Raw genomic sequence first — 23,278 nt, forward strand, 5'->3', positions numbered from 1 at the left:
CAGTTGTCTATCCACTGCTCCATCTGCCTATCCTTCCACCCATTTTTTATTCAGCACCTACTCAATGCCAAGCCCTGCCTACTCTACAGTGTAACCAAAGGAAATTGGCATTCTCTTTTTAAAAATAATTTTAATTTATTTTTTATTAATTACAAAAATAATTTAAATTAAAAAAGTAATATATACTTGCCATAAAATAGAAATGTATACTTTTGTATAATGTATGTAAATATATTAACATATATTGTTGTGGCTGCAACTGTGGGCTCAAACGTAGCAGCAATTGTGAGGATGGCGAACGACTGACAATGTTTTGTTCTGTTGTACATGCGGTCACTATGAGTCAGGACTGACTTGACAGCACCTGACAACAACATTTAAAAAGTGAAAAAAAAAATATCCCCTCCCTCTCCAGTTCCAAAGTTCTTACGGTGGTTTGGATTGTATCCTTTAAATTATTTTTATGCCTTTACAGAAGTATATATAACACACTCACACGCACGTAAATAAATAGGTGTGTATATACCATACATACCCGTTGCTGTTGAGTTGATTCTGACTCATAGCGACCCTACAGGACAGAGCTGAACTGCCCCATAGGGCTTCCAAGGAGCAGCTACTGGATTCGAACCAAAAGGTCGGCAGCCGAGCTCTTAACCACTGTGCCACTAGGCCTCTAGGTGTGTGTATAACAACAACAAAAAACCAAATCCACTGCCGTCGAGTCAGTTCCAACTCATAGCAACCCTACAGGACAGAGTAGAACTGCCCATAGGGTCTCCGAGAAATAGCTGGTGGATTCGAACTGCAGACCTTTTGGTTAGCAGGCTAGCTCTCAACCACTGTACCACCAGGGCTCTAGGTGTGCTAATAGGATCATACAATACATACTATTCTGAAACTTACTTGTTTTCACTCAACAACCAGTCTCAGACCAACCTCATTCTTTTAAATGACCGCCATAATTTTTTAACCAAGCCTTTATCAATTGACATTTACATTACTTCCAGTTTTTCCCTGTTATAAACAAGACTGTAATGACCATCCTCATAGATTTTTCTTTGTGCATGTGTATTTTGGGGGTAGGTGTCAAAATCGACCTTCTTCCTGTTTCAGGAATTTAAATATGACCGATTCCTGAACCCTGATGGATCAGAGAAGAAAGACTTCTACAAGGAAGGGAAACGGCTGAAGAATTACAACATGCCGTGGGGCGCGGGGCACAATCAGTGCCTTGGGAGGAGTTATGCCATCAACAGCGTCAAACAGTGAGCATGGGGTGGCGGGCTGGGACTGGGAGAGGGAGGCTCCTGCTCCATCTGGTTGGTGCCTGCTTCCTCTCCTGAGGGCAATGGTTTAGAGGAGAGGTCTTGGCAGACAGCCTGGGAGCTGTTCCCTGCGCACAAATCTATTTAACTTGACCTGCGCGATGTTTAAAAAAACAAACAAACAGATGCTAACTTTTAAAAATCAGAAGAACTCAGGTAAAAAGCCAGATTGCTGATTTCCTTTGACATAATCAGATCTGGCAACAATTTCTTTCCAAGCCTAGTGTCCAAATACCAAAGCCCAGAATACCCAACACTGGACATTCCATCCAGCTGACCACGGCTGCCATGTCCGCAGCTGCTGCGGAGCGTTCAAAACCTCTCTGCAGGAACTCGCCCGACTTTCTGGTGCCCGCTGGTTATCTGAATGCCTATACAGCAAAATAGACTAGCTTCTATCGCATAAGGTTTTGGGACAGATAAGAGCCCTAAATGGCTACAAATGCTTAGCACAGTGTCTGGCACATGGGTGTGTTTGGATAAAGTAGTTAATGGTGTTGTCTTTCTCTTACGTCATTGTCATGGCGACCCTGCTAGGTCGATATCAATCTAAACTGAGTTTAGTGAGGTCGCATCATTAGCTGCAGTCACACACCTGGTAAGTGGAGGTGCCAGAATTCAAAAACAGGTGTGGGGTCAGAACCTCCCCCCATGTAAATTCATCTCTAGCATCCTAGAGCTTCAGAGCTGGAAGGGACCCGTGCTAACCTTTCCCTCTTCACCAGACCCAGAGAGGGAAAGGAACTTAGCGAGGGGTCACACACCCCTAAGTGGCACAGCCCAGCTCTGCGCCCAGCTCTCCTGTCCACAGTGTTGAGGTCCCTCTAGCCTCATCTTCCCTCTTCCTCAGTCATTCGGTGAGACTAATGAATCCCTCTGGATTCTTAGTCTTGCATTGGGCACCTGGGTGGTGGTGGGGGGCTAGTAGTGGGACACAGAGTAGTAAAAGGTCTAGTCCTGACCCTTACTAACCATAAGGCAGGTAGCCAGGAACCAGTTAACACCAGACAGAGCTGGCTCCGCATTTAAGGGGGCACCAGTTACCTCATAGTCAGAATTGTTGTTATTGGGTGCCATGGAGTTGATTTTGACTCATAGTGACCTTGTGTGACAGAATAAAACTGCTCCATAGGGTTTTCTTGGCTGTAATCTTTACGGAAGCAGATTGCCAGGTCTTTCTCCCAGGGAGCCGCTGGGTAGGTTCAAACCGACAACCTTTCAGTTAGCAGCCCAGTGCTTAACCAGTGCGCCACCAGGGCTCCTTATAGACAGGGTAGCCTTGTATAGTTATTATGACCATTTTCCAGAAGACGGCAGTAAAGAGTGCTTCTTCCTGAAAAATTGGTAGATGATGACAGTTTCCCCACAGATGGCAGTAAAATGTCTTGAGAGAGAGGGGCCTGTTTCTAATTTCACAAAGGCACCTTATGGGTGAGCAGCAGGCCAGGTCAAGACAGACAGGAAGGGCTCAGGAGTCTGGGGAAAAGGAGGGACGTGTGTGGGCAGGAAGAGTCAGGAAGAGTGGCTGTATTAATCAGGACAAGTTAGGCTAGGCTGCTGTAACAAACAAACTTCATGTCTCGGGGGCTTAGAACAGCAGAGGCTTATTTGTCACTCACGCAGAGTCGGCTGTCGGTTAAGGGGGCTCTCCTCCACGCAGGGACTCAGGGCCAGGCTCCTCCCATCATTCGGCTCCATCTCCACACGAGGCTTCCATAGTTGCCGCGGCAGGAGAGGAGAAAGCTGTAGAGTCCCACCAAAATTACAAAACCAAACCCATTGCCATTCAGTTGATTCCAACTCATGGCAACCTTGTGCGTTACAGAGTGCAGCTGCTCCATACAGTTTTCTTGGCTGTAATCTTTACAAAAGCAGATCACCAGGCCATACTTCCACAGTGCCGCTGGGTGGGTTTGTACTGCCAACATTTCAGTTAATGTTGTTGTTGTTAGGTGCTGTTGAGTCAGTTCTGACTCATAGCATTCCTACATAAAACAGAACAAAATGCTGCCTGGTCCTGTGCCATCCTCACAATCATTGCTATGCTTGAGCCTGTTGTTGTAGCCACTGTGTCAGTACATCTCGTTGAGGGTCTTCCTCTTTTTTGCTGATCCTCTACTTTACCAAGCATGATGCCATTCTCCAGGCACTGGTCCCTCCTGATAACATGTCCAAAGTACGTGAGACAAGTCTCGTCATCCTCGCTTCTAAGGAGCGTTCTGGCTGTACTTCTTCCAACACAGACCTGTTCGTTCTTCTGGCAATCCATGGCATAGTCAATATTCTTCACCAACATCATAATTTAAAGGCATCAATTCTTCTTCAGTCTTCCTTATTCATTATCCAGCTTTTGCATGCATATGAGGCGATTGAAAATGCCATGACTTGGGTCAGGTGCATCTTAGTTCTCAAAGTGACATCTTTGCTTTTAAACACTTGAAAGAGGTCTTTTGCAGCAGATTTGCCCAACGCAATATATTCTTTGATTTCTTGATTGCTTCTTCCATGGGCATTGATTGTGAATCCAAGTAAAATGAAATCCTTGACAAATTCAATCTTTTCTCCGTTTATCATGATGTTGCTTATTGGTCCAGTTGTGAGGATTTTTGTTTTCTTTATGTTGAGGTGTAATCCATACTGAAGGCTGTGGGCTTTGATCTTCATCAGTAAGTGCTTCAAGTGCTCTTCACTTTCAGCAAGCAAGGTTGTATCATCTGCATAATGCAGATTGTTAATGAGTCTTCCTCCAACCCTGATGCTACATTCTTCACATAGTCCAGCTTCTCATAGTACTTGCTCAGCATGCAGATTGAATAACTATAGTGAAAGGATACAACCCTGACTCACACCTTTCCTGATTTTAAACCACACAATATCTCCTTGCTCTGTTCTAACGACTGCATCTTGGTCTGTGTATGGTTCTGCATGAGCACAACTACATGTTCTGGAATTCCCATTCTTCACAACATTATCCATAATTTGTCATGATCTACACAGTCGAACGCCTTAGCATAGTCAATAAAACACAGGTAAACACCTTTCTGTTATTCTCTGCTTTCAGCCAAGAGCCATCTAACATTAGCAGTGATATTCTTCGTTCCATGTCCTTTTCTGAATCCAGCTTGAATTTCTGGCAGTTCCCTGTTGAGGTACTGCTGCAGCCACTTTTGAATGATCTTCCACAAAATTTTACTCGTCTGTGTGTGTTATTAATGATATTGTTGGATAATTTCCTCATTCTGTGGGATCACCTTTCTTTGGAATGGGTACAAATACGGATCTCTTCCAGTCGGTTAGGGAGGTAGCTGTCTTCCACATTTCTTGGCATAGTTGAGTGCAAGCCAGGGACCACTGAGAGTCACACACTAGGTCTTAATTGCTTTGGCCTGGAATTGATGGAGGTCCTGAACTAGTCCAAGGGCCTGTCTAGCCACAGCGGGGCTGGGACATGGGGAGAGGGCGGGGGTTCTTGATGAACAGTAAACACCTTTGCTTTCTCACTCCCCTCCTTTCCCCAAAGTATGAGTTGGGGTCAGACTCCAGAAGAAAGCACGGCTTTCCTGCCTTATTCCTGGTCAGCCCCCAACCTCTCCCTCCCCTTAACGCCATCAATGCCATCTCTCTGCAGATTTGTGTTCCTGATGCTGGTGCACTTTGACCTGGAGCTGACCAACCCAGACGTGGACATCCCTGAGTTTGACCTCAGCAGATATGGCTTCGGTCTGATGCAGCCGGAACACGACGTGCCCATCCGGTACCGTGTTCGGCCGTGAGGTCCAGAATAGACGGGGCTTCTGCACACTTGCCTTCGCCCAGCCCACACCCACCCTCCCAACTTCCTACGACCGCGGTTCAGCTGGGTGCAGAGCTGTGAACACCCTACAGTGCCAGCATTATCACGGGCCTGCTTTTTTTGCTAGAAGGCTATGTCCAGGGGAGGGGAAGGAGGGGAACTGAGAGAAGGCAAACGAAGAAGACATGGAAAGCTCTGTGGATTATCTGCTGCTGAGTTTTAGTTCCAAAATCAGGCTCTTTCTGCTCCCAGCAAACCTCGCTCCTCTCATCTTCGGACGGCCACAAAGCTAGTGCAGACAGGGCGAAACTAGGAGTCCTCACTGCGATGCCCTCAGCTCCCAGAGGATGACCTTCCAAGTACTTAACAACTGGTGTGGTCTGGGCCTCAGCCAGTCAGAACAGATGCTGGCCATAAAACGCCAGTCAGGACCTAGCAGTGTGTCCCTTGAAATCAGCTCCACCCCCAAATTGTTATTAAACCAGCTAGAGCCAAAGGAGTCCCCTTAGAATATCTGCTTCCTCAGATGCGCCATTCGCTGGGCACTGTCCTCACCTCTCCATTCAGACTGATGCTTGAGAAAGTACAGGAGGATTTTCCTGGGGCTGGGATATCCCAGGTGCAGAATGCGGACACGCTTAGGACACTGGGCTCCCAGGAGTAGCGTTCTCTGTTTTAGAGTTAGGGGCTCCAGATGTTGTTTTGGTGAGTTGCTGTTGAGTTGGCCCATGACTTATGGTGACCCAGTGCCCTATGGGATCGGACTGTTGTGATCCATAGAATTCTCACTGGCTGCTTTTTGGAAGTAGATTGCCAGGCCTTTCTTCCTGGTCTGTCTTAGTCTGAAACCTACTCAGCATCATAGCAACATGAAAGCCTCCACTGACAGATGAGTGGTAGCTGCATCGGCTGGGAATCCAACCAGGGTGTTCCGCATGGAAGGCGAGAATGCTACCACTGATCCCCCACTGTTCACGTGGGCTCAGGATGGGATGGGCTCTTCCAGTGTGGAATCTCAGATAGGGAAACTGAGGAAGACACAACCCTAATGGATGTTTGGGAGGAACCAGCCGGGGTTCCTGAGACTGGTTAAGTCAAAGAAGGAGGAGTTGTTGGTTTCTCACCTTCTGCCGCAGCAGCTCCACCTGTGGGCATGATCCAGCCCACACACATGCCTTGTTTGGCCTACACTTTAAAAAAAATCACATTCAATCTCTGGGAGAATTGATTCGGAATGTTCAGCTTCTCTTGAAAACTTGGGAGATGTAGCCACACTGGACCCACATTCCAATGGCACCGTTTGGCTAGAGCTGAGTAGCAGCCACCCCCCTTTGATTGGGCCTGTGCTCTCTGCTTCACCAGGGTTTTGACTTGGTCGGCTTCCCCGTTTAGAGTACCTCCTAGCCCTTAGAGGCATTTCATTTGAGACGCCCGTTCTAGTTCTGAGAAGTGATATTAATGAGTGGGAACCAGAAACCTGGTCCTCCGAGCCATTGTCCATCCCATCCTGGGTGTGCCCAGTGATGAGAACTTGGCCTTGCTTCAGCTTTTGGGGAAAAAAGCAGATAAAAAAGAAAAATGGCTTGGAAACCTTAATTATAATAGTAAATAGTATTATTGGAAACCCTGGTGGCGCAGTGGTTAAGAGTTGGGCTGCTAACCAAAAAGGTCAGCAGTTCAAATCCACCAAGCGCTCCTTGGAAACCCTATGGGGACAGTTCTACTCTGTCCTACAGGGTCGCTATGAGTCAGAATCCACTCGACAGCAATGGGCTTGGTTTTGGTTTCTTGCATGCCCTCTAAATGCCTGTGGCAGGCACTTTAGGCATCCTATCTCTGCTTAAGCATCTCTGAAAAGAGGATGGTGAGGTCCTCTTTACAGTGAGGAAACAGGTGAAGTGACTTGCCTGGGGTCATGCAGCTTGTAGCTGGTAGAGCTCGGCAAGCAGACTTATTGCCCCAGAAGCAAATGCTGGAGGGGGAGCTCTTTGTTCCTTGGGCACAAGGGGATGGCAGTGGGGCAGTTTGGTTAGGCACCGGAGAGCTGATGGAGCCAGTCACCCATGCATGCATGCATTGCATAAGACAGACACCCAGCTAGGTCCCGCTAGCTTTAGCTGACAGGCAAGGAGAGACCTCTGAACGATCCAGGGGCTAGTCTCTTCTGGGAGCAACGCCAGGGCTTGGGGGCTTCCCTGGATTCCCAGACTGACACTGTGATTGGCAGGAGGTGGGATATCCCCAGGGAAACCCATCTTCATGCCTGGGTGACCCCCACTGCCGCCTGCTTCTTAACTCTGCAGGAAATCAGGGCTGGCAGCCTTGTGTGGGAGGATGAAGCCGGTTTCCATGGCAACCCTCAGTTGCCTTGTCTCTGGCTCAGAAAGGAAGAAGGGCTGGGAAATAGCCGCAGGAAGATCAGTCTGCAGGGCTGCAACCCTGGCGAGCTGGGAAGAGCCCTTTGTGACCTTTCCCCTCTCAAATCAGGGCTGGGCTCTCACTGAGCTGAGATTCTCACCTACGTTCAAAAGAGAGCCCAGTTCCCTTTAAAGGTGACACTCCTTGGAGCCAGATCATTAGGAAGAGGCGGTGGTTCCGGCAGGCAGCTCCAGCTGGTACCCGAGATATTGAAGTATAGTTTGGGAGAGAATGACCTAAACCCTTCCTTGTTTTAATCTTTATTTTTCTTTTTCTCGCCTTCCTTCCTCCCTTCCTTCCTCTCTTTCTTTCTTCCTCTCCCTCCCTCCGCCTCCCTCCCTTCTCATGCTCCCTCTCTTTTAATATAAGCTATGGAGAAAAGAGGGAGAGATGAGTGTTACAGGTTAGGAAGGAACCTGGACGTCATTGTCTTTCTTCATGCCTTGCTTTAGAATCACAGAATTGCTGGATATCTGCTAGAAATACTCTTAGGTTGACCTAATGAAGTATTTCCTTTCCCTTCTCATTATTATTATTTTGCTTTATTTCATATTGTTGTTTACCAAATATTTCCCTTTAAACAGGCTCACTTTTCAAACTTAAATTTGTTTAAAAAGGGAACTTTTTTTCGATCGCTGCCGTAAGGGACAACACGTATCACTCACTGCCAAAAATAGAAAGTGACTGTGAAAAATAAATGCGCTGAGGAGGGGGGCTCCATGCTGGTGCCGCCAAGGCTCTGAGCCTGGGCCTGTTTCTGCGCTCTTACAAAATGAGATCAGCCTGTGTGAGCACGGCGCTGAAGCCACACGAGCACCACTCAGAGGCTTCTCCTCGACGCAGTCAGAGGGGTGAAAGCGGCCGGAAAAGGAGTAGGTGGCTCACCGTGAATCAGTCGCCCACTATGCCTGGTCTGTGAGCCACCCAGGGTCATCCCTACCATCAGGGGTCACCTCCCACAAGAGCTCGTGAGGTCCAACCCCACCCCCTCTCCGCACTCAGAAACAGGCTCAGAGCATTGGAATGTCTTGCCCAAAGTCGTTGATTTTGATAGTTTTTATAAACACAGTGTTTCATGAGTGATTGTTACACCTTGCTGTTTTAATAAAGAGTTCTATTTTCATATAATATTGTTGAGTGGCAATGTGCTGAAATACATTAAACCATCCTTAATTGTGGAACAGCCTCTGAGTGTGATTCAGATCGAGAGACTCGCTTGTGTCCGGAATGGCAAGGTTAATGCCTGGGAAGAGAGGGGAACAGACAACAGTACAGTACCTGCTACATGCCGGCCATTCTCCAAGGCATATATTATTATCTTCATTTTTACAGAGGAGGAAACTGAGGGTCAGAGATGTGAAGCGGCTTGCCCAAGGTCACATGGCTGATCAGTGGTAAATATGGGATTCAAATGCAGCCCTCTCTGCCTCCTGAAACTGTGTTCTGGATCTTTCCTTCAGTGATTCTCCTGATGGCAGAGGGGCTACCAGGTGCCTATAGAGGACCTTGGAGAATGGAGGTCTGAACCCAAAGTAAGACCAGCGTTCTCCGTCCTTTATCATGATGTGTGCATCTGTTTTAATATAAAAAAGAAGGGATTACTTGGATTGAATTAACATTGGGAAAAATAAAATAGGGAAAATTGTTTTTTCTCTCAAATCTTTGAGTATAAATAGTGCTCTGGGGCAAACATCCTTCACATCAGTTTCCTCATCTGTGAGGGGGAACATGGAAGCACACTCTGGATATGAAGTAACAGACATCTCAAACTTACAGTGACTTAAGCACAGCAGACATTTCCTTCTCATGCAGATTTAGGAGCCCAGAGGTGGTATGGCATCTCCATAATCACCAGGCCCCTTCCTTGTGGTCCCTCCACCATCCATGACCAGTAGTTTCCACCTCATGGTCCAACAGGGTTGCTTGAGTTCCAACCATTTTGTCCACATTCCAGCCAGCAAGAAGGAAGAAGGGGCAAGGAAGGAAACATCTCCCTCTGCTTCCATCCCATTGGTCAGAACTTAGTCACATGGCACTCCTTGCTGCTTAGGAGGCTGGGAAATGTAATCTTTCTCCAAGAAGACCAGTGTGTGCTACTGAAGGATGTGTAGCCCAGCTTGAGAAGTGCTGCATTACACGCTCCAGTTTACCAATCATAGTCTAAGCCACACAGCAGGGCCAGAAGGACAGTGTTTGGTCTCCCTGAGCCATTGACTTTATATCCTGGGTCTTAGAGGTCCACGACCCCAAGATTTTGGCCTTTCATACCCTTGTACTGTTAGCAAAGCTGGACAATGAATAAGGAAGACCAAAGAAGAATTGATGCCTTTGAATTATGGTGTTGGCGAAGAATATTGAATATACCATGAACTGCCAGAAGAACGAACAAATCTGTCTTGGAAGAAGTACAGCCAGAATGCTCCTTAGAAGCCAGGATGACGAGACTTCATCTCATGTGCTTTGGACATGTTATCAGGAGGAACTGGTCCCTGGAGAAGGACATCATGCTTGGTAAAGAGGAGGGTCAGCAAAAAAGAGGAAAACCTTTAATGAGGTGGATTGACACAGTGGCTCCAACAATGGGCTCAAGCATAGCAATGATTGTGAGCATGGCGCAGGACTGGGCACTATTTTGTTCTGTTGTACGCAGGGTCGCTATGAGTTGGAATAGACTCGTCGGTACCTAACAACAACAACAGCCATTAACGGATGTTCTGGCAAAGCGCTCTTGCTTGCTCTGGATCCTGTTTCCGTCTCATCATCATCTGACCTCTGGTTCTTGGGATTTGAGCCAACAGCCTGTCACCTGACCTGCCGACTTTGGGATTCACCAGCTCCACAGCCCTGTGAGCCAGCAGCCTGCGGTCTGACCTGCCTATTCTGGGTTCGTTAGCCCCTGCAGCCATGTGAGTCAGGAGAAGCCTCCAGCTGTTGCCTGACCCACGGACTTTGGGACTTGCCAGCTCCAGAACAGCATGAGCCATTTCCTTGAGATAAACCTCTTTCCCTCTCTACGTATATATGCATATATATATATATATACATGCTTTACTGGTTTTGCTTCTTTAGAGAACCCAGCATAAGACACCAGGTAAGGACACTAAGAAATCCATCTGTCATATGACAGGATATTTTAATACCCTTAAAACAGAAAGAAGGAGCCCTGGAGGCACAATGGTTAAGCATAGGGCAGCTAACCAAAGGGTCAGAGGCTCGAACCCACCCATTGGCTCTGTGGGAGAAAAGACCTAGCAATCTGCTCCCGTAAAGATTTCAAAACCAAACCCACTGTCATTGAGGCAATTCCAACTCATAGTGACCCTATAGGACAGAGTAGAACTGCCCCATAGGATTTCTAAGGCTATAAATCTTTTATGGAAGCGAACTACCACATCTCTCTGCCCCAGAGCAGCTGGTAGGTTCGAACCGCTGACCTTTTGATAAGCAGCTGAGCACTTTAACCACTGACTGTGCCACCAGGACTCGCTTCCATAAAGATTATAGCCTAGGAAACCCTACGAGGCACTTCTGCTGTGTCCTGTAGGGTCGCTATGAGTCAGAATCAACTCGACAGCACACAACAACAACAGCAAAGTAAAAAGGTAGGTTCTACATGAGAATTAATAACCACTCACATAAAAGTCAGAAGTTGATAGCCCTACAGTGGATGGATAAACAAAACGTGGTGTATCCATGCAATGGAACACTCTTCAGCAATAAGAAGGAATGAAGTACTGACACACGACAGCATGGATGAACCTTGAAAGCATTATGCTAAGTGAAAGAAGCCAATCACAAAAGTCCACATATTAGATGATTCCACTAATATAAAATGTCCAGAATAGCAAATCTATAGAGACAGAAAGTAAATTCGTGTTTTCCAGGGGCTGTGGGAGAGGGCTTAGGAAGTGACTGATAATGGGTAAGGGGTTTCTTTTTGGGGAGATGAAAATGTTCTAAAATTGACTGTGGTGATGGTGGCACGATTCTGTGACTATACTAAAAGCCACTGAGTTGTACACTTTAAATGGGTGAATTGTGTAGTATGTGAGTTATATCTCAAGAAAGCCATTACGTGTAGTGTATTAAAACATTCACTATTGAGCACCTCTCATGTGCCGGGCAGTGTCTAGGCCATGGAGACCCAGCAGTGAGCAGAACATGAAAAAATCCCAGTCCTCTTGGAGCCGACATTCTTTCTAGTGAGGAGACAGCAATAAACTAGGTAAACAAGTAAAATATGAAGTAGGTCGGATGGTGGTAAGTGCTACAGAGCAGAATGAAGGAGGGAAAGGAGATGGGGATGTGCAGCGTAAAAGATGGTGGGCAGGGAAGGCCTCCCTGAGAAGGTGACCTCTGAACAGAGACCTGAAGGAAGTGAGAGGAGCAAAGCATGTGGGTATCTGAGGGAAGAATGTTCCAGAGAGATGAAATGACAAACGAAAAGGCCCTGAAGCAGGAAGGTATCAGCAGGTTCCAGGACCAGGAAGGAGGCTAGTGTGGCCAGGAGCCATGGAGTTTCTGACAGAGGAAGAACATGATCTGGCTGATATTCTAGCAAGATCCCTCTGGCTGTGTGTGTGCGTGTGTGTGTGTGTGTGTGTAAAATGGACCGTGTGTGTGTGTTGGGGGCACAGGGAGCAGGGAGACCAGGAAGGAGGAGACTTGCAGTATTCCAGGGGAGGTCTCTGCCCTCATAGATTTTATATTCAAGCAGCAGAGACAATCCAACAAAGCGAATCACCGTAAGTACCATGTCAGGGAATGAGAAGGGCTATGAAGCAAAGCAAACAAGACCACGTGATGTGTGGTAACAGAATTCTAGCTGAGATGGGGTTGGTCAGGGAGGGTCTGTCTCTGGGGAGGTGGCAAATGAGCCTTGCCAAGATCTAGGGGGAAGAACATTCCAAGGGCAAGAAACAGCAAATGCAAAGACTTGAAAGAGGCAAAGGGCTTGGTGTGTCTGAGAAACAGTGAGCAAATCCGGGAGGCTGGGCCAGGTAAGAGGGTGGTGGGAGACGCCTCTGGAGCACCCCTCATCAGCCAGAGTGGGGAGTCTGGCTTTTATTTTAAATGCCCTGGGAAGCAATTAGAGGGTTTAAGTAGGAAAGTAATCAACAACCTCCCTTTAAATGGGATCATTTTCGCTTTATAAAACACTCACTCCATCATCCTTATTTTTCTCAGTACGGGGTCACTATTAGTCAGAATCGACTCAACAGCAGTGGGTTTGGTTTTGGTTTTTTGGTATGTTGGGCCAGGGAAAACGCAAAACACCTTTAATGGACTGAAGATTGGGAATCATGGCCATATGAGATGTGAGCCAGTGCTGTGGGTCTGCAGGAGGGAAGGGTGGTGAATGGGAGAGAGCTGGCAGTGTGCCTCTATTGTTCTGGGACCTTCCCTCGGATCTCTGAGAGATTGGGGACCAGAGTGGCCTGGGAAACCCAAAGCAGGTGTCCCTCACTTTATGCAAACCTGGGAAAGTGACGCTTGGAGCACCTGGATCATTGGGATGCATAGGCTGTGACTGTACTTCAAGTTTTCTGAGGGCTGGCCACTGTGGCCAACACGCTGGTTGCCGAAAACCAAATCCCTAACCTCTTCTCTAAAAGAACCCTGGTTTTGTTCATCTGTTAGGCAGCCATGTGCTCAGAGAAGATGAGCCCAACCTCCAAAGGCAAATCAAGATGGCACAAAATCAAACGTGGGTATCAGGCACCCCTTGCCATCATCTGGGCTGATGGTGGTCATGTGACCCAGTACTGGCCAATGAGATGATTGCAGAAGTATGTGGAGAGCTTCCAGCAAAAGCTTTTTCCCATGGTGAAAAGAAATGTGAGAGGAGATATTCCTCCTTCCTTCCTCTCTTGGAGTTGTCATGTGAGAATATGGCCATGGCAGCCGTCTTGTGATCATGAGGACACAATCTTGGAGAATTCGACTAAGAATCCTGAGGCCTCTGAGTTGCTGCCTTGATCAGTTCTGGCATGACCTACTTCTGCATTTTGTGTTAAATGAGATAATAAGTATCCCGATGGTTTATACTCTGCTTACAGACTGTATGCATAGTGTGGTTAAGAACATGAGCTCTGCCTAGGTTTGAATCTCTGCTGAGCCCTGGTCACACCCACCATCTTCCATCTCCTTCAACCCTCCACCTCACTCTTGTCCAGCGCCTTTGTATCTGCTTTCCCTTCTACCTTCAGCTCGGAATGCCCTTCCCCACACTCTTCCATGGCTTGCTGATTTCTTCTGATTTATGCCTCACCTGCATCATCACCACCTCAGCAAGGTCTTCTCTTACATCTTGATCTGAAGTCCATGCTGCCCATTCCATTATTCTCACTCTCATACTTTTGCTTATTTCCTTCATAGTGATTATCAGTATTAGCTTATTTTTAAATGTCCTTGTCTATGTCTCCCATTTGAATGTGAGCTCCACGAGGGCAGGGGTGGGTCTGCCTCATCACTCCTGCAACCCCAGGCCTGGCACCTACTAGGAGCTCAGGAAATACATATATGCTAAAGGAATGAATGGCCTTTGCCTCATCTTGGGAGCTTGTCCTTTATCCTGGGCAATGAAGATTTGTGAAGAATTATAAGCAGGGGAGTGACATGGTCAGATTTGTGCCTTTAGAAGTCTATTCTGGTAGCTGGGAGGAGGTTGGATTAGAGGAGGGATAAAACTGGGGTATGGAGGTCAGAAAGGAGGCAAGTGAGATCAAGAAGGAGTGGACAAGGGCGATGAAGAGGAGGTAGGAGAGATGTCAGTCTCCGAAGGGCAGAATAACTGGATTTTAATGAAATATTTTCTTAGGAGAGTCAGTTAATTAGCTCTTGATCTCTGTGGCTTTGATTTCCTGCTTTTGCTGACTCGCTCCTTTTCCATTGCATCTTGGAGTTCCCCGGCTCCTCTGTGGGGAGGAGATATTAGTTTACCTCTAATTGCTCTGCTGGAAGCCTGTGCCTTAGTCCATTCCCACCCTGCATTTCATCACTGCTTGGCCACAGACCCTGGGAGTCAATGGCTTTGGCAAACTCCAGGCCACAAAAGGGACTCATGGACTGCATGCAGACTTACCTACCTCCCTCTGTGAGGACCCTCTTGGGCACCCACATTCCCTCAGAGGGAGGGAGCCCAAGAGACCATGCCAGGGCTCAGCACAGAGCCTTACATGCAGTAGACACTCCAAAAATGGGAGGTGGGAAGATGGGTAGGGATGGCTGGGTGAGTGGGTAGACATATGGGTGGATGGTTGGGGTGGATGAGTGATTGAGTGAGTGGATGATGAGTAGTTAGATGCATGGGTGACGGATAAATAGGTGGACGAGTGAGTAGATGGGTAAGTGATTGGGTAGATGGGTAGATGGTCGGGTAGGAGGATGAATAAATGGATAGGTGGATGGATGAATAGATGGGTGGATGAGTAGGTGGAAAGATGGATATAGGATGGAATGTATGAATGAATGATAGATGAATGATTGGGTGAGTGCATGGATAGACAGATGGGTGGGTGTATAATTGAAGAGTTGGGTGGCCGAGTATATGGAAAGTTGACTGGGTGGTTGGGTTTATTGGTAGTGGTGGTTGGGCTGATGGGTAGTGATGGAAAGATAAATGGAAATAGAGATGGATAAACGTTTGGATTGGTTAGAAAACCAGACTCATTAATTCACCAGAAACTCGAGCCAGGAAGCCTAGTGCTTGATAAAGGCAATCAAGCTAGTAAAGAATAGAACAAGAACTAGAATTAGACATCTGGTCACTCAAAAGTCACCCAATAGTTCACAGGTCTTGTTTATATTAGAAAAATCAGCCCAAAGATGAACAAGTGAGTAAGAAACTTAAATGAGGTCAGACACATGCAAAAAATTTAGTACAGTGCCTGGTACATAGTAAGTGCTCAATGAATGTTAGCTGCTGTTACCATGGCTGTTAGCATTGCTATAACTGTTCCATTAATAAATATCTACTAGTGTTAGGAATGATGCTAAGCTCTTTATATGCATTATCTCATTATTCCCATTCCCCCAGCAACCCTGTCAGGTATCATTATCCCCATTTTACTGACGATTATGACTATTATTGTTGAGTGTGACAAAAAAGAAATGGGAGAGAAGACTAGAGTCCAAGCTGATGGAAAATCACAGGGCTGCTGGAGCTTTGTCTGGGCAAGGCCACAGCCAAGAGCAGTTGTAACTCTAAGTGACATCTGCTCAGAGATGTCAGTGATTTCTCTTGAGACTTTGGGTACCCCCATAATCACCCTCATAAAGCAATTACTCCTACCCGGGGGTCCGTGGAAGAGAGGAAGGGAGGATTAATTAGTCTTGCTCAGTGCCCACATCTGCTGAGAAACCTGAGTAGGCTACTCAGTGGGATTATAAATAAATGATGACGGGTATTATGGAGTCCAAAAAAAAAATCTGACTTCACATGGTCACCTCTCTTGCCAGCACAGTTTAGGGGGGGATTTCACTTGTATTTACATGGACAAATCAGGCCGACTTGACCTCACTCAGCCTCAGAGAAAAATCTCAACACCTCTCAGTGGGAAATCTGCTGAGAGGGTCTGAGCAGAAGATGTTTTGAGAGAGCATTGGCCTGGGAGTCAGGTGACCTGGTGCTGGCATTTGGTGGCTACTTATGGGTTGACCACTGGGATACTGTTCTCCTTGATGAGCCAAACAACACAAGTCTTCAGACTGCCAGTTCATGACCTTTGCTATTTGGCATAGGGGATGCCTAGAGGGTTGGAATACTACTTAATGCCAGCTCTCCCCCACCACCTTTTTTTAAAAAGATATATACAAATATCGTTGAGCTGTTGTTGAGATTGTGAATGATCTCAGGGGTCTCCCCATTAAAGGCTTGGAGTTGGAGGGGGCAATAAAAGGGCTCTTCACCAACTTTTTTCTGTAGAGCTTGCCCCCGTCCCCACCAGTAGAATTGAGTACCCCTGGAATCAGAAATGTGTCTTATTCATAGTTTTCTTATATGCCCTCATATAAGAGAGTTTATTTATTCATTCAGCAATACTTACTGAGCAGGTGCTCTGTAGCAGGCATTGTGCAGGGTGCTGGGAGAACAGTGTGGCAGACACTGTTGGCTGCCTAAACAACTTCCATCTCCACTTCTTCCTTGTTAAATGAACTTCAATTTTGTAAGGACGGTAATGAACCCAGCCCTGTGGGGTGAATCCTGTTTCCTTTGCCAGTGATTGATCTAGGGATGGCCATATGACTCAGTTCTGGCCAATGAGATGGCAGAGAAACTTCGCAGTGAGTAACGGGATTATGAAAAAAAGACAGAAGCATGATAGGAGAGTTATTTTTCTACCTTGGTCACTTCCTTCTTCCGACCTTTCAGTGTGGTCTTATGATGATAGATGCCTGAAGTGGTGGCAGCCATTTTGTGACTATGAGGCAACAAACCCGGGGACAAAGAGTCAGCATATTTAGGAGGGCAGATCAAAAGCATGGAAGAAACCTGGGTCTTTAATAATAGAGTTGAGCTACTGAATCAACTCTCACACCACCCTCCTCCTGAATTTTTATGCGGTGAGTTCAAGGAGACTACGTATGACAAAGGGGGCCCCACAGATAGCTTGTTGCATAGATGGTTTTCAGAAAACTAGCTAACTGTTGTTGTTTGTTGCCTTTGGAGTCAATTCTGACTCATGGTGATCCCACGTCACCATGTGCTCCGCTGGGTTTTCAAGGCTGTGATTTCAGAAGCACATCACCAGGCCTGTCTCCCAGGGCCTTTGGGTGGATTCGAACTACCAACTTTCTGGCTCGTAGTTGAGCACTTTAACCATTTGTGCCACCTAGAGACTAGCTAAGTATAGGGGAAGAATTAAATTGGGTCCCTCCTTAATAGTGTGTGTGTGCATCTGTCTGTGTATATACATGTATGTGTGTGTGTATATGTGATTGCTTAAAAGACTGAAGAGTAAAAAATATAAAATTAATATAAAATGTTTGCAACTTGGGAGCAGGAGAGGATTCCTTAAGCAAAACTTCAAAAAGGCAAACAATAAGACCAAAAATAAATTATTTTAATTACATTGAAAGTCAGAATTTCTGTTTACCAAAGAGCCCTGGTTGGGCAGTGGTTAAAAGCTTGACTGCTAACCAAAAGTTCAGCAGTTCAAATCCACCAGCCACGCCTTGGAAACCCTATAGGGCAGTTCTACTCTGTCCTATAGGGTCACTATGAGTTGGAATTGACTCGACAGCAAGGAGTTTTTTTATTTTTTATTTTTAAAGGGCACCGTGGACAAAGTTAATAGGTGACAGAATAGAAGAAGATATATGCAATGTTTAAAATAAACGAAGGATTTAAAGTCTAGTTTATACAAAAAAAGTCCTGCAAAACATAAGGGAAAAAAAAGAACAGCAGCCCTAGTGGAAAAATGGGTGATGGATGTGAACAGGCAATTTGTAGAAGAGGAGAAAAACAAGCATATGAAGAGAATCTCATACTCATTAGTAATCGGAGAAATATACTTTTAAATACGTTGAGATGGTACTTTACACCTTTTAGACTGTCAAAAATTTGACATCTGGTTTGCACCAACCATTGGCACGGGGTGGGATATGGGAGTGTAGGAACTCCTAAGCTCTGCTGTTAGGATACAGCCTGGAGCAGACTTTTGTAGAGAGACCTGGATACTTAGTTGAATTAAGTACTGTCTTAGTTATCTAGGGCTGCTATAACAGAAATACCACAAGTGGATAGCTTTAACAAAGAGAAATTTATTTTCTCACAGTCTAGTAGGCTAGAAGTCCAAATTCAGGGTGTCAGCTCCAGGGGAGAGCTTTCTCTCTCTGTTGGTTCTGGAGGAAGGTCCTTGTCATCAATCTTCCCCTGGACTAGGAGCTTCTCCACACAGGAACCCCAGGTCCAAAGGACGTGCTCTGCTCCTGGTGCTGCTTTCTTGGTGGTATGAGGTCCCCTCTCTCTGCTGGACTCCCTTTCCTTTGATCTCTTGTAAGATAAAAGATGGGGCAGGCCACACCCCAGGGAAACTCCCTTTACATTGGATCAGTGATACGACCTTAGTAAGGGTATTACAATTCCACCATAATCCTCTTTTAACATCACAAAATGAAAGATAACCACACAATACTGGGAATCATGGCCTAACTAAGTTGACACGTTTTTTGGGGACACAGTTCAATCCATGACAAGTACATACAAACTCTATGACACAGCAATTCCAAACTTGGTGTGTGTGTGTGGGAATACATATATATATAATGATCACCAGGGTCTATAAGCAGACACGTGGGAGGATGGTCCCAGATGTATTAGCTGTGATGGTGGCAGTTGGAGGTAATCTGGGTGACCCTGCTGGGGGAGTGGACAGTGAAGAGGTGAGGACACACATCATGGACAACTGTGCAGCTGTTAGGAGCAGAGGAAGAGGTGTGTCCACAGCAACATGGACGATCTTAGAGAAAAATAAACAGAATGAGATCTATAACAGAAACAAAAAAAGTCCAGTTAAAAAATGCACCTAGAACATGTTTTTCAAAACCTTTTACAGTGAAAACTATGAAAGCCAGAACTCGAAAGGACTGCCCTGTTTTTCTGGGTCTTGCAAGTTTTCTGCCTCTGACAGGGCACAGTCGTACCACTTTTCTATCGCTCTATTAGTGGAAAATATTTGAGTTCTCCTTCTCTGAAGGTTTCCATCTTATATAGGTTCTGGCTTTCGCAGGTTTTGCTGCACAATAAAAAACAGTACCCAGTAAGTACATGGCAATTGATACCTATGGGGTACGGAAGACAGTGGGAGGAGAACGGGGGTGAATGGGGATAAAGGAATGAATAAAACAAAAGAGAAGAAAAACAGGAAGTACTAAGTTGTCTGTCCAGCTCCTGGTCTTGGTGAGAGAGGGATGCAACTACAAGAGGACAGAGACCATGCCTGTTATCTACCCTGACACCCAAGAACTGACCTCAGTGCTAGGCACATAGTAGATGCTCAGTAAACATTTGGAATGAGTCTGTGAATCAGTAAGTGAACTGATGGATGAAGAACTTTGCTGAGGCTGCTCTGAGATTTCGAAAGCCTGCTGAGTTTAGGTTCAAAGAGACCTAAATCTTGGTTGTGTCAGCCACTTTCCAGCAAGACAATGGGTAAGATTCCTTCTCTCTGAGCCTCCGTTTTCTCATCTGTATGTAACCTCAGCTGTTATGAACTTCAGAGGGCTCTTGGTAGTAGGGCTCAGCAAATACTCATCCCCACTCCTTGCCTAAGTGGAGAAAGGGAGGAAGGTACTTCTGGGGGGCATTTTAGATGTATCCAGAAGGCTGTATTCTGCAGCAGTGCCTGGAAATTCCACCATTATAGTTTTTTCCACTGGTCAGGAGTGTACTATTGTTTTCTGCAGCCTCCCATGGAAATGGCCTCTGGGAGGAGGTCGCCTTCAACTGCTAAGCTCAGGAAAGGGCCAGCTGAGAGCTTGGCTCCCAGGAACGCCAGCCCAAGACAGGAAGGGATCTGACTCCTCTCTATTTCTTACAACCCACATCCAATCCACCCGAAAACCCTGACAGCACTATTACCTTCACACACACTCTGAGTCTGACCACTTCTCCCCTGTCCACTGCCACCACCCTGAACCACGCAATCATCGTCTCTCCCTGAACAACTGCAACAGCCTCCGCCTGGTCTCCCCACTCCCACCCTTGCCCCCTACTGTCTGTTATCACACAGCCTGAGTGATCCTGAATCAAGCTTAAGTCACTCTCTGCTGGAAACCTCCAGTGGCTCCCACCTACCTCACTCAGAGCAAAAGCCAAAGTCCTTACCATGGTGCAAAGCCCTGAATCACCTGTACACACACACCCCCTGAGTGCCTCACCTCCCCCCACTCTCCCTCCTGCTCTCTGTTCCAGCTGCTCTGGCTGCTTTGCTGTTCCTAGAACATGGCTCATCCGCTGCTCCCCAGGGCATTTGCACTTGCTGTTCCCTTTGCTTGGAATGCCCTGCCCCCCTTCTTCCCATGCTACAGACCAGGCCCATTGTCATGGAGTCGATTCCAACTCATAGCGACCCTATAGGACAGAATAGACCTGCCCCATGGGGTTTCCAAGGAGCCGCTGGTGGATTCGAACTGCTGATCTTTTGTTTAGCAGCCGAGCTCTTAACCACTGGGCCACCAGAGCTCCTCTTCCCATGCTAGTCAAATGTCACCTCCTCAGAGAGGCCTCCCTTAGTCTCTCCACCCCATCAAGATGCTCATTTCCTTTATAAAACTCATCACAATCTGAAATGGTCTCATCGTTTAAAATTTACTGCTTTAGTTGTCTGTCTTCCCTCAGCAGCCTACAAACTCAGAGAGGGGTCTGGATGAATCAGGGCAGCAGGGACTGCAAATGCGCTCGGATGTTTGGATCTTAGTCTAAAGCAAAGGGAAGTCCCTGGAAAGTTTTAAACAGATGAGAATGGGGGTGGGGGAGCGGTTTGCAATTTTAAATAGCACTTGATTTCATTGATTCTTTGATACTAGATTCTAGATTCTAGTAGGGGAAGGTGGACAATGAGCATGTCAACATAAATACGCAGTGTGTTAGCTGATGATAGCCGCTATGAAGAGAACTCGGGCAAGGGGAGGGGAAGAGAGAAGATTCACGGAATTGTCCAAATGTTTACTGAGCATCTACCGTGTATGAAATATAAAGATTGCTCTGGCTGACGTGGGGAGAAGGGACAGTAGGAAGCAAGGGTGGGAGCAAGGAGACCAGGGAGGAGGCAGCAGGGGGAGGTGAGGGTGCCTTGGACCACGATGCTGATGATGGAGGTGATGAGAAGTGGACCGACCAAAACCAACCCGTTGCCATCAAGTCGATTCCAACTCATAGTGACCCTACAGGAGAGAGTGGAACTGCCCCATAGAGTTTCCAAGGAGCGCTTGGTAGATTCAAACTGCCGACCTTTTGGTTAGCAGCCATAGCACTTAACCACTACACCACCAAGGTTTCTGAGAAGTGGACAGGTTAAAGAAAAGTAATAGTGTTACGTGCAATTCTATGGAGAAAAAAAAAAGAAAACCTCTTTGCCGTCAAGTTGATTCTGATTCACAGTGACCCTATAGGACAGAGTAGAACTGCCCCATACATAGGTTTTCCAAGGAGCGGCTGGTGGATTCGAATTACAGACCTCTGTGTTAGCAGCTGACCTCTTAACCACTGCACCACCAGGGCTCCGGGTATGGAAACAAAATGAATCCCTGCATTTTAGAAATGAAGAAAATAGGGGCCAGAGAGGGGTAAGGGCCTCACTTTGGAGTACTGTGGCCTGTTCTTGGTTTCTCTCCTCCAGGGCAGGGGCTCACCACTGTGTTGCCCACACCACCACCACCAGTGGCCATGGAGTTGATTCTGACTCATGGCGACCCCATGGATTACAGAGTAGAACTGCACTTCATGGGGTTTTCAAGGCTGTGACCTTTTGGAAGCAGGTCCGAACCACTGAAAGCCAACCTTTTGGTTAGTAGTCAAGCTCTTAACTGTTTGTGTCACCCAGGGACTCTGCTGTGTCCCCAGTACCTATTTGCCTATCATGCGGTAAATGTGTGTTTGAAAGAATAAATGAGTAAATGTAGGGCCCAACTATCACGTCCTTCCTTTGATTAGCAGCCATAGCTCTTATCCACTGTGCCACCAGGGGTCCATCACATGCTCTCCAGGTAAAATCCTCAGCTTCTATATTCATTTATGGGATTATTTGATCAATTCGGCCTTCCCCACTGGACAGTGAGCGCCAGGAGTGGGTATTACCTTCCCTGAGCCTGGCACAGGGCCTGGTAGACAGGAAGCTGTCAGCAACCGGCTGTTGAACTAGTGCATTCATGAATGAATGAATCACCAGGCTATATAAAATAGCTCACCCCTCTGTCTCTTTCCCTCACCTTGTTTATTTTTCTTCATAGCGGTCATCACCAGCTGGCATATTGCATATTTATTGTGGATGTGCCCGTTCTCCACCTTCCCCCCGCTAGAATCGAGAATTCCATTCTAGAATTTGATTTTAGCATCTAGACAGAAGATCAACCAAAGCAAAGGCAATCACCCTCCCCGCATCCCTCTCCTCTGCTTTGTTATCCCTCTCAGCTCTGACATACTGTATGTTGTACTTTTTTGTGTATGATCTGTCCCTGTCAGCTCCACGACGGCCGGATGTTTGTGTTTTGGTTCACAGCTGTATCGCCAACGCCTGTCAAAGAGCTTTGCACACAGTAGGCGCTCAGCCCATGTTTTTGCAGGACGAAGGAAGGGAGATTGCGAGGTAGGCAGTGGAGGTAGCTCAGGTGGGAAGGGCAGCACGGCCGGGCGTATCTCCTTTGCCCAAGCCCCCAGGCCGCCCCCAGCCTCACCAGCCGGCAGCGCCGGATAGGCAGGAGTTAAGCGGCGCGTGCGCTTCCGACCCGCAGGTGGCGCCGTCCGGCCTCGGTGCCCGACTCCCAGCGCTCCGAAGTGCGGGACAGACTCGCCGCGAGCGCGGAGCCGAAGCTCAGCCCCGACTTGTTGATCTCGTCCAGGCAGCCACGGCCGCCACCGCCGCGGCAGGAGGAGGAGGAAGAGGTGGAGGAGGCGCTACCTGATTGCTGTCCTACCACCCGCGCCCCCACGCTCCCGCCTCGGAGAGCGTGTCCCGGCCCCGCGGAGCCTGCAGGCGGTGCGCGTCCCCTGCCCGGCCCGCGTAGGCCCAGCCCAGCC

The 23,278-nt window shown here is 47.2% G+C and overlaps 1 protein-coding gene across 1 annotated transcript in view; it reads left to right on the top strand.

Moving 5' to 3' along the window:
- The window catches only part of PTGIS (prostaglandin I2 synthase), a 49,556-nt gene extending 44,455 nt beyond the window's left edge, over positions 1 to 5,101 (top strand). The window contains exons 9-10 of the mRNA XM_004370257.1: positions 1,117 to 1,268; positions 4,957 to 5,101. Coding sequence (XP_004370314.1) covers positions 1,117 to 1,268; positions 4,957 to 5,101 — 297 coding nt within the window. The remainder of the gene's footprint in view (positions 1 to 1,116; positions 1,269 to 4,956) is intronic.
- Positions 5,102 to 23,278: the final 18,177 nt, after the last annotated feature.

Source organism: Trichechus manatus, unplaced genomic scaffold (genome assembly GCF_000243295.1).
Source record: "Trichechus manatus latirostris isolate Lorelei unplaced genomic scaffold, TriManLat1.0 scaffold00008, whole genome shotgun sequence".
Lineage (NCBI taxonomy): Eukaryota > Metazoa > Chordata > Mammalia > Sirenia > Trichechidae > Trichechus > Trichechus manatus.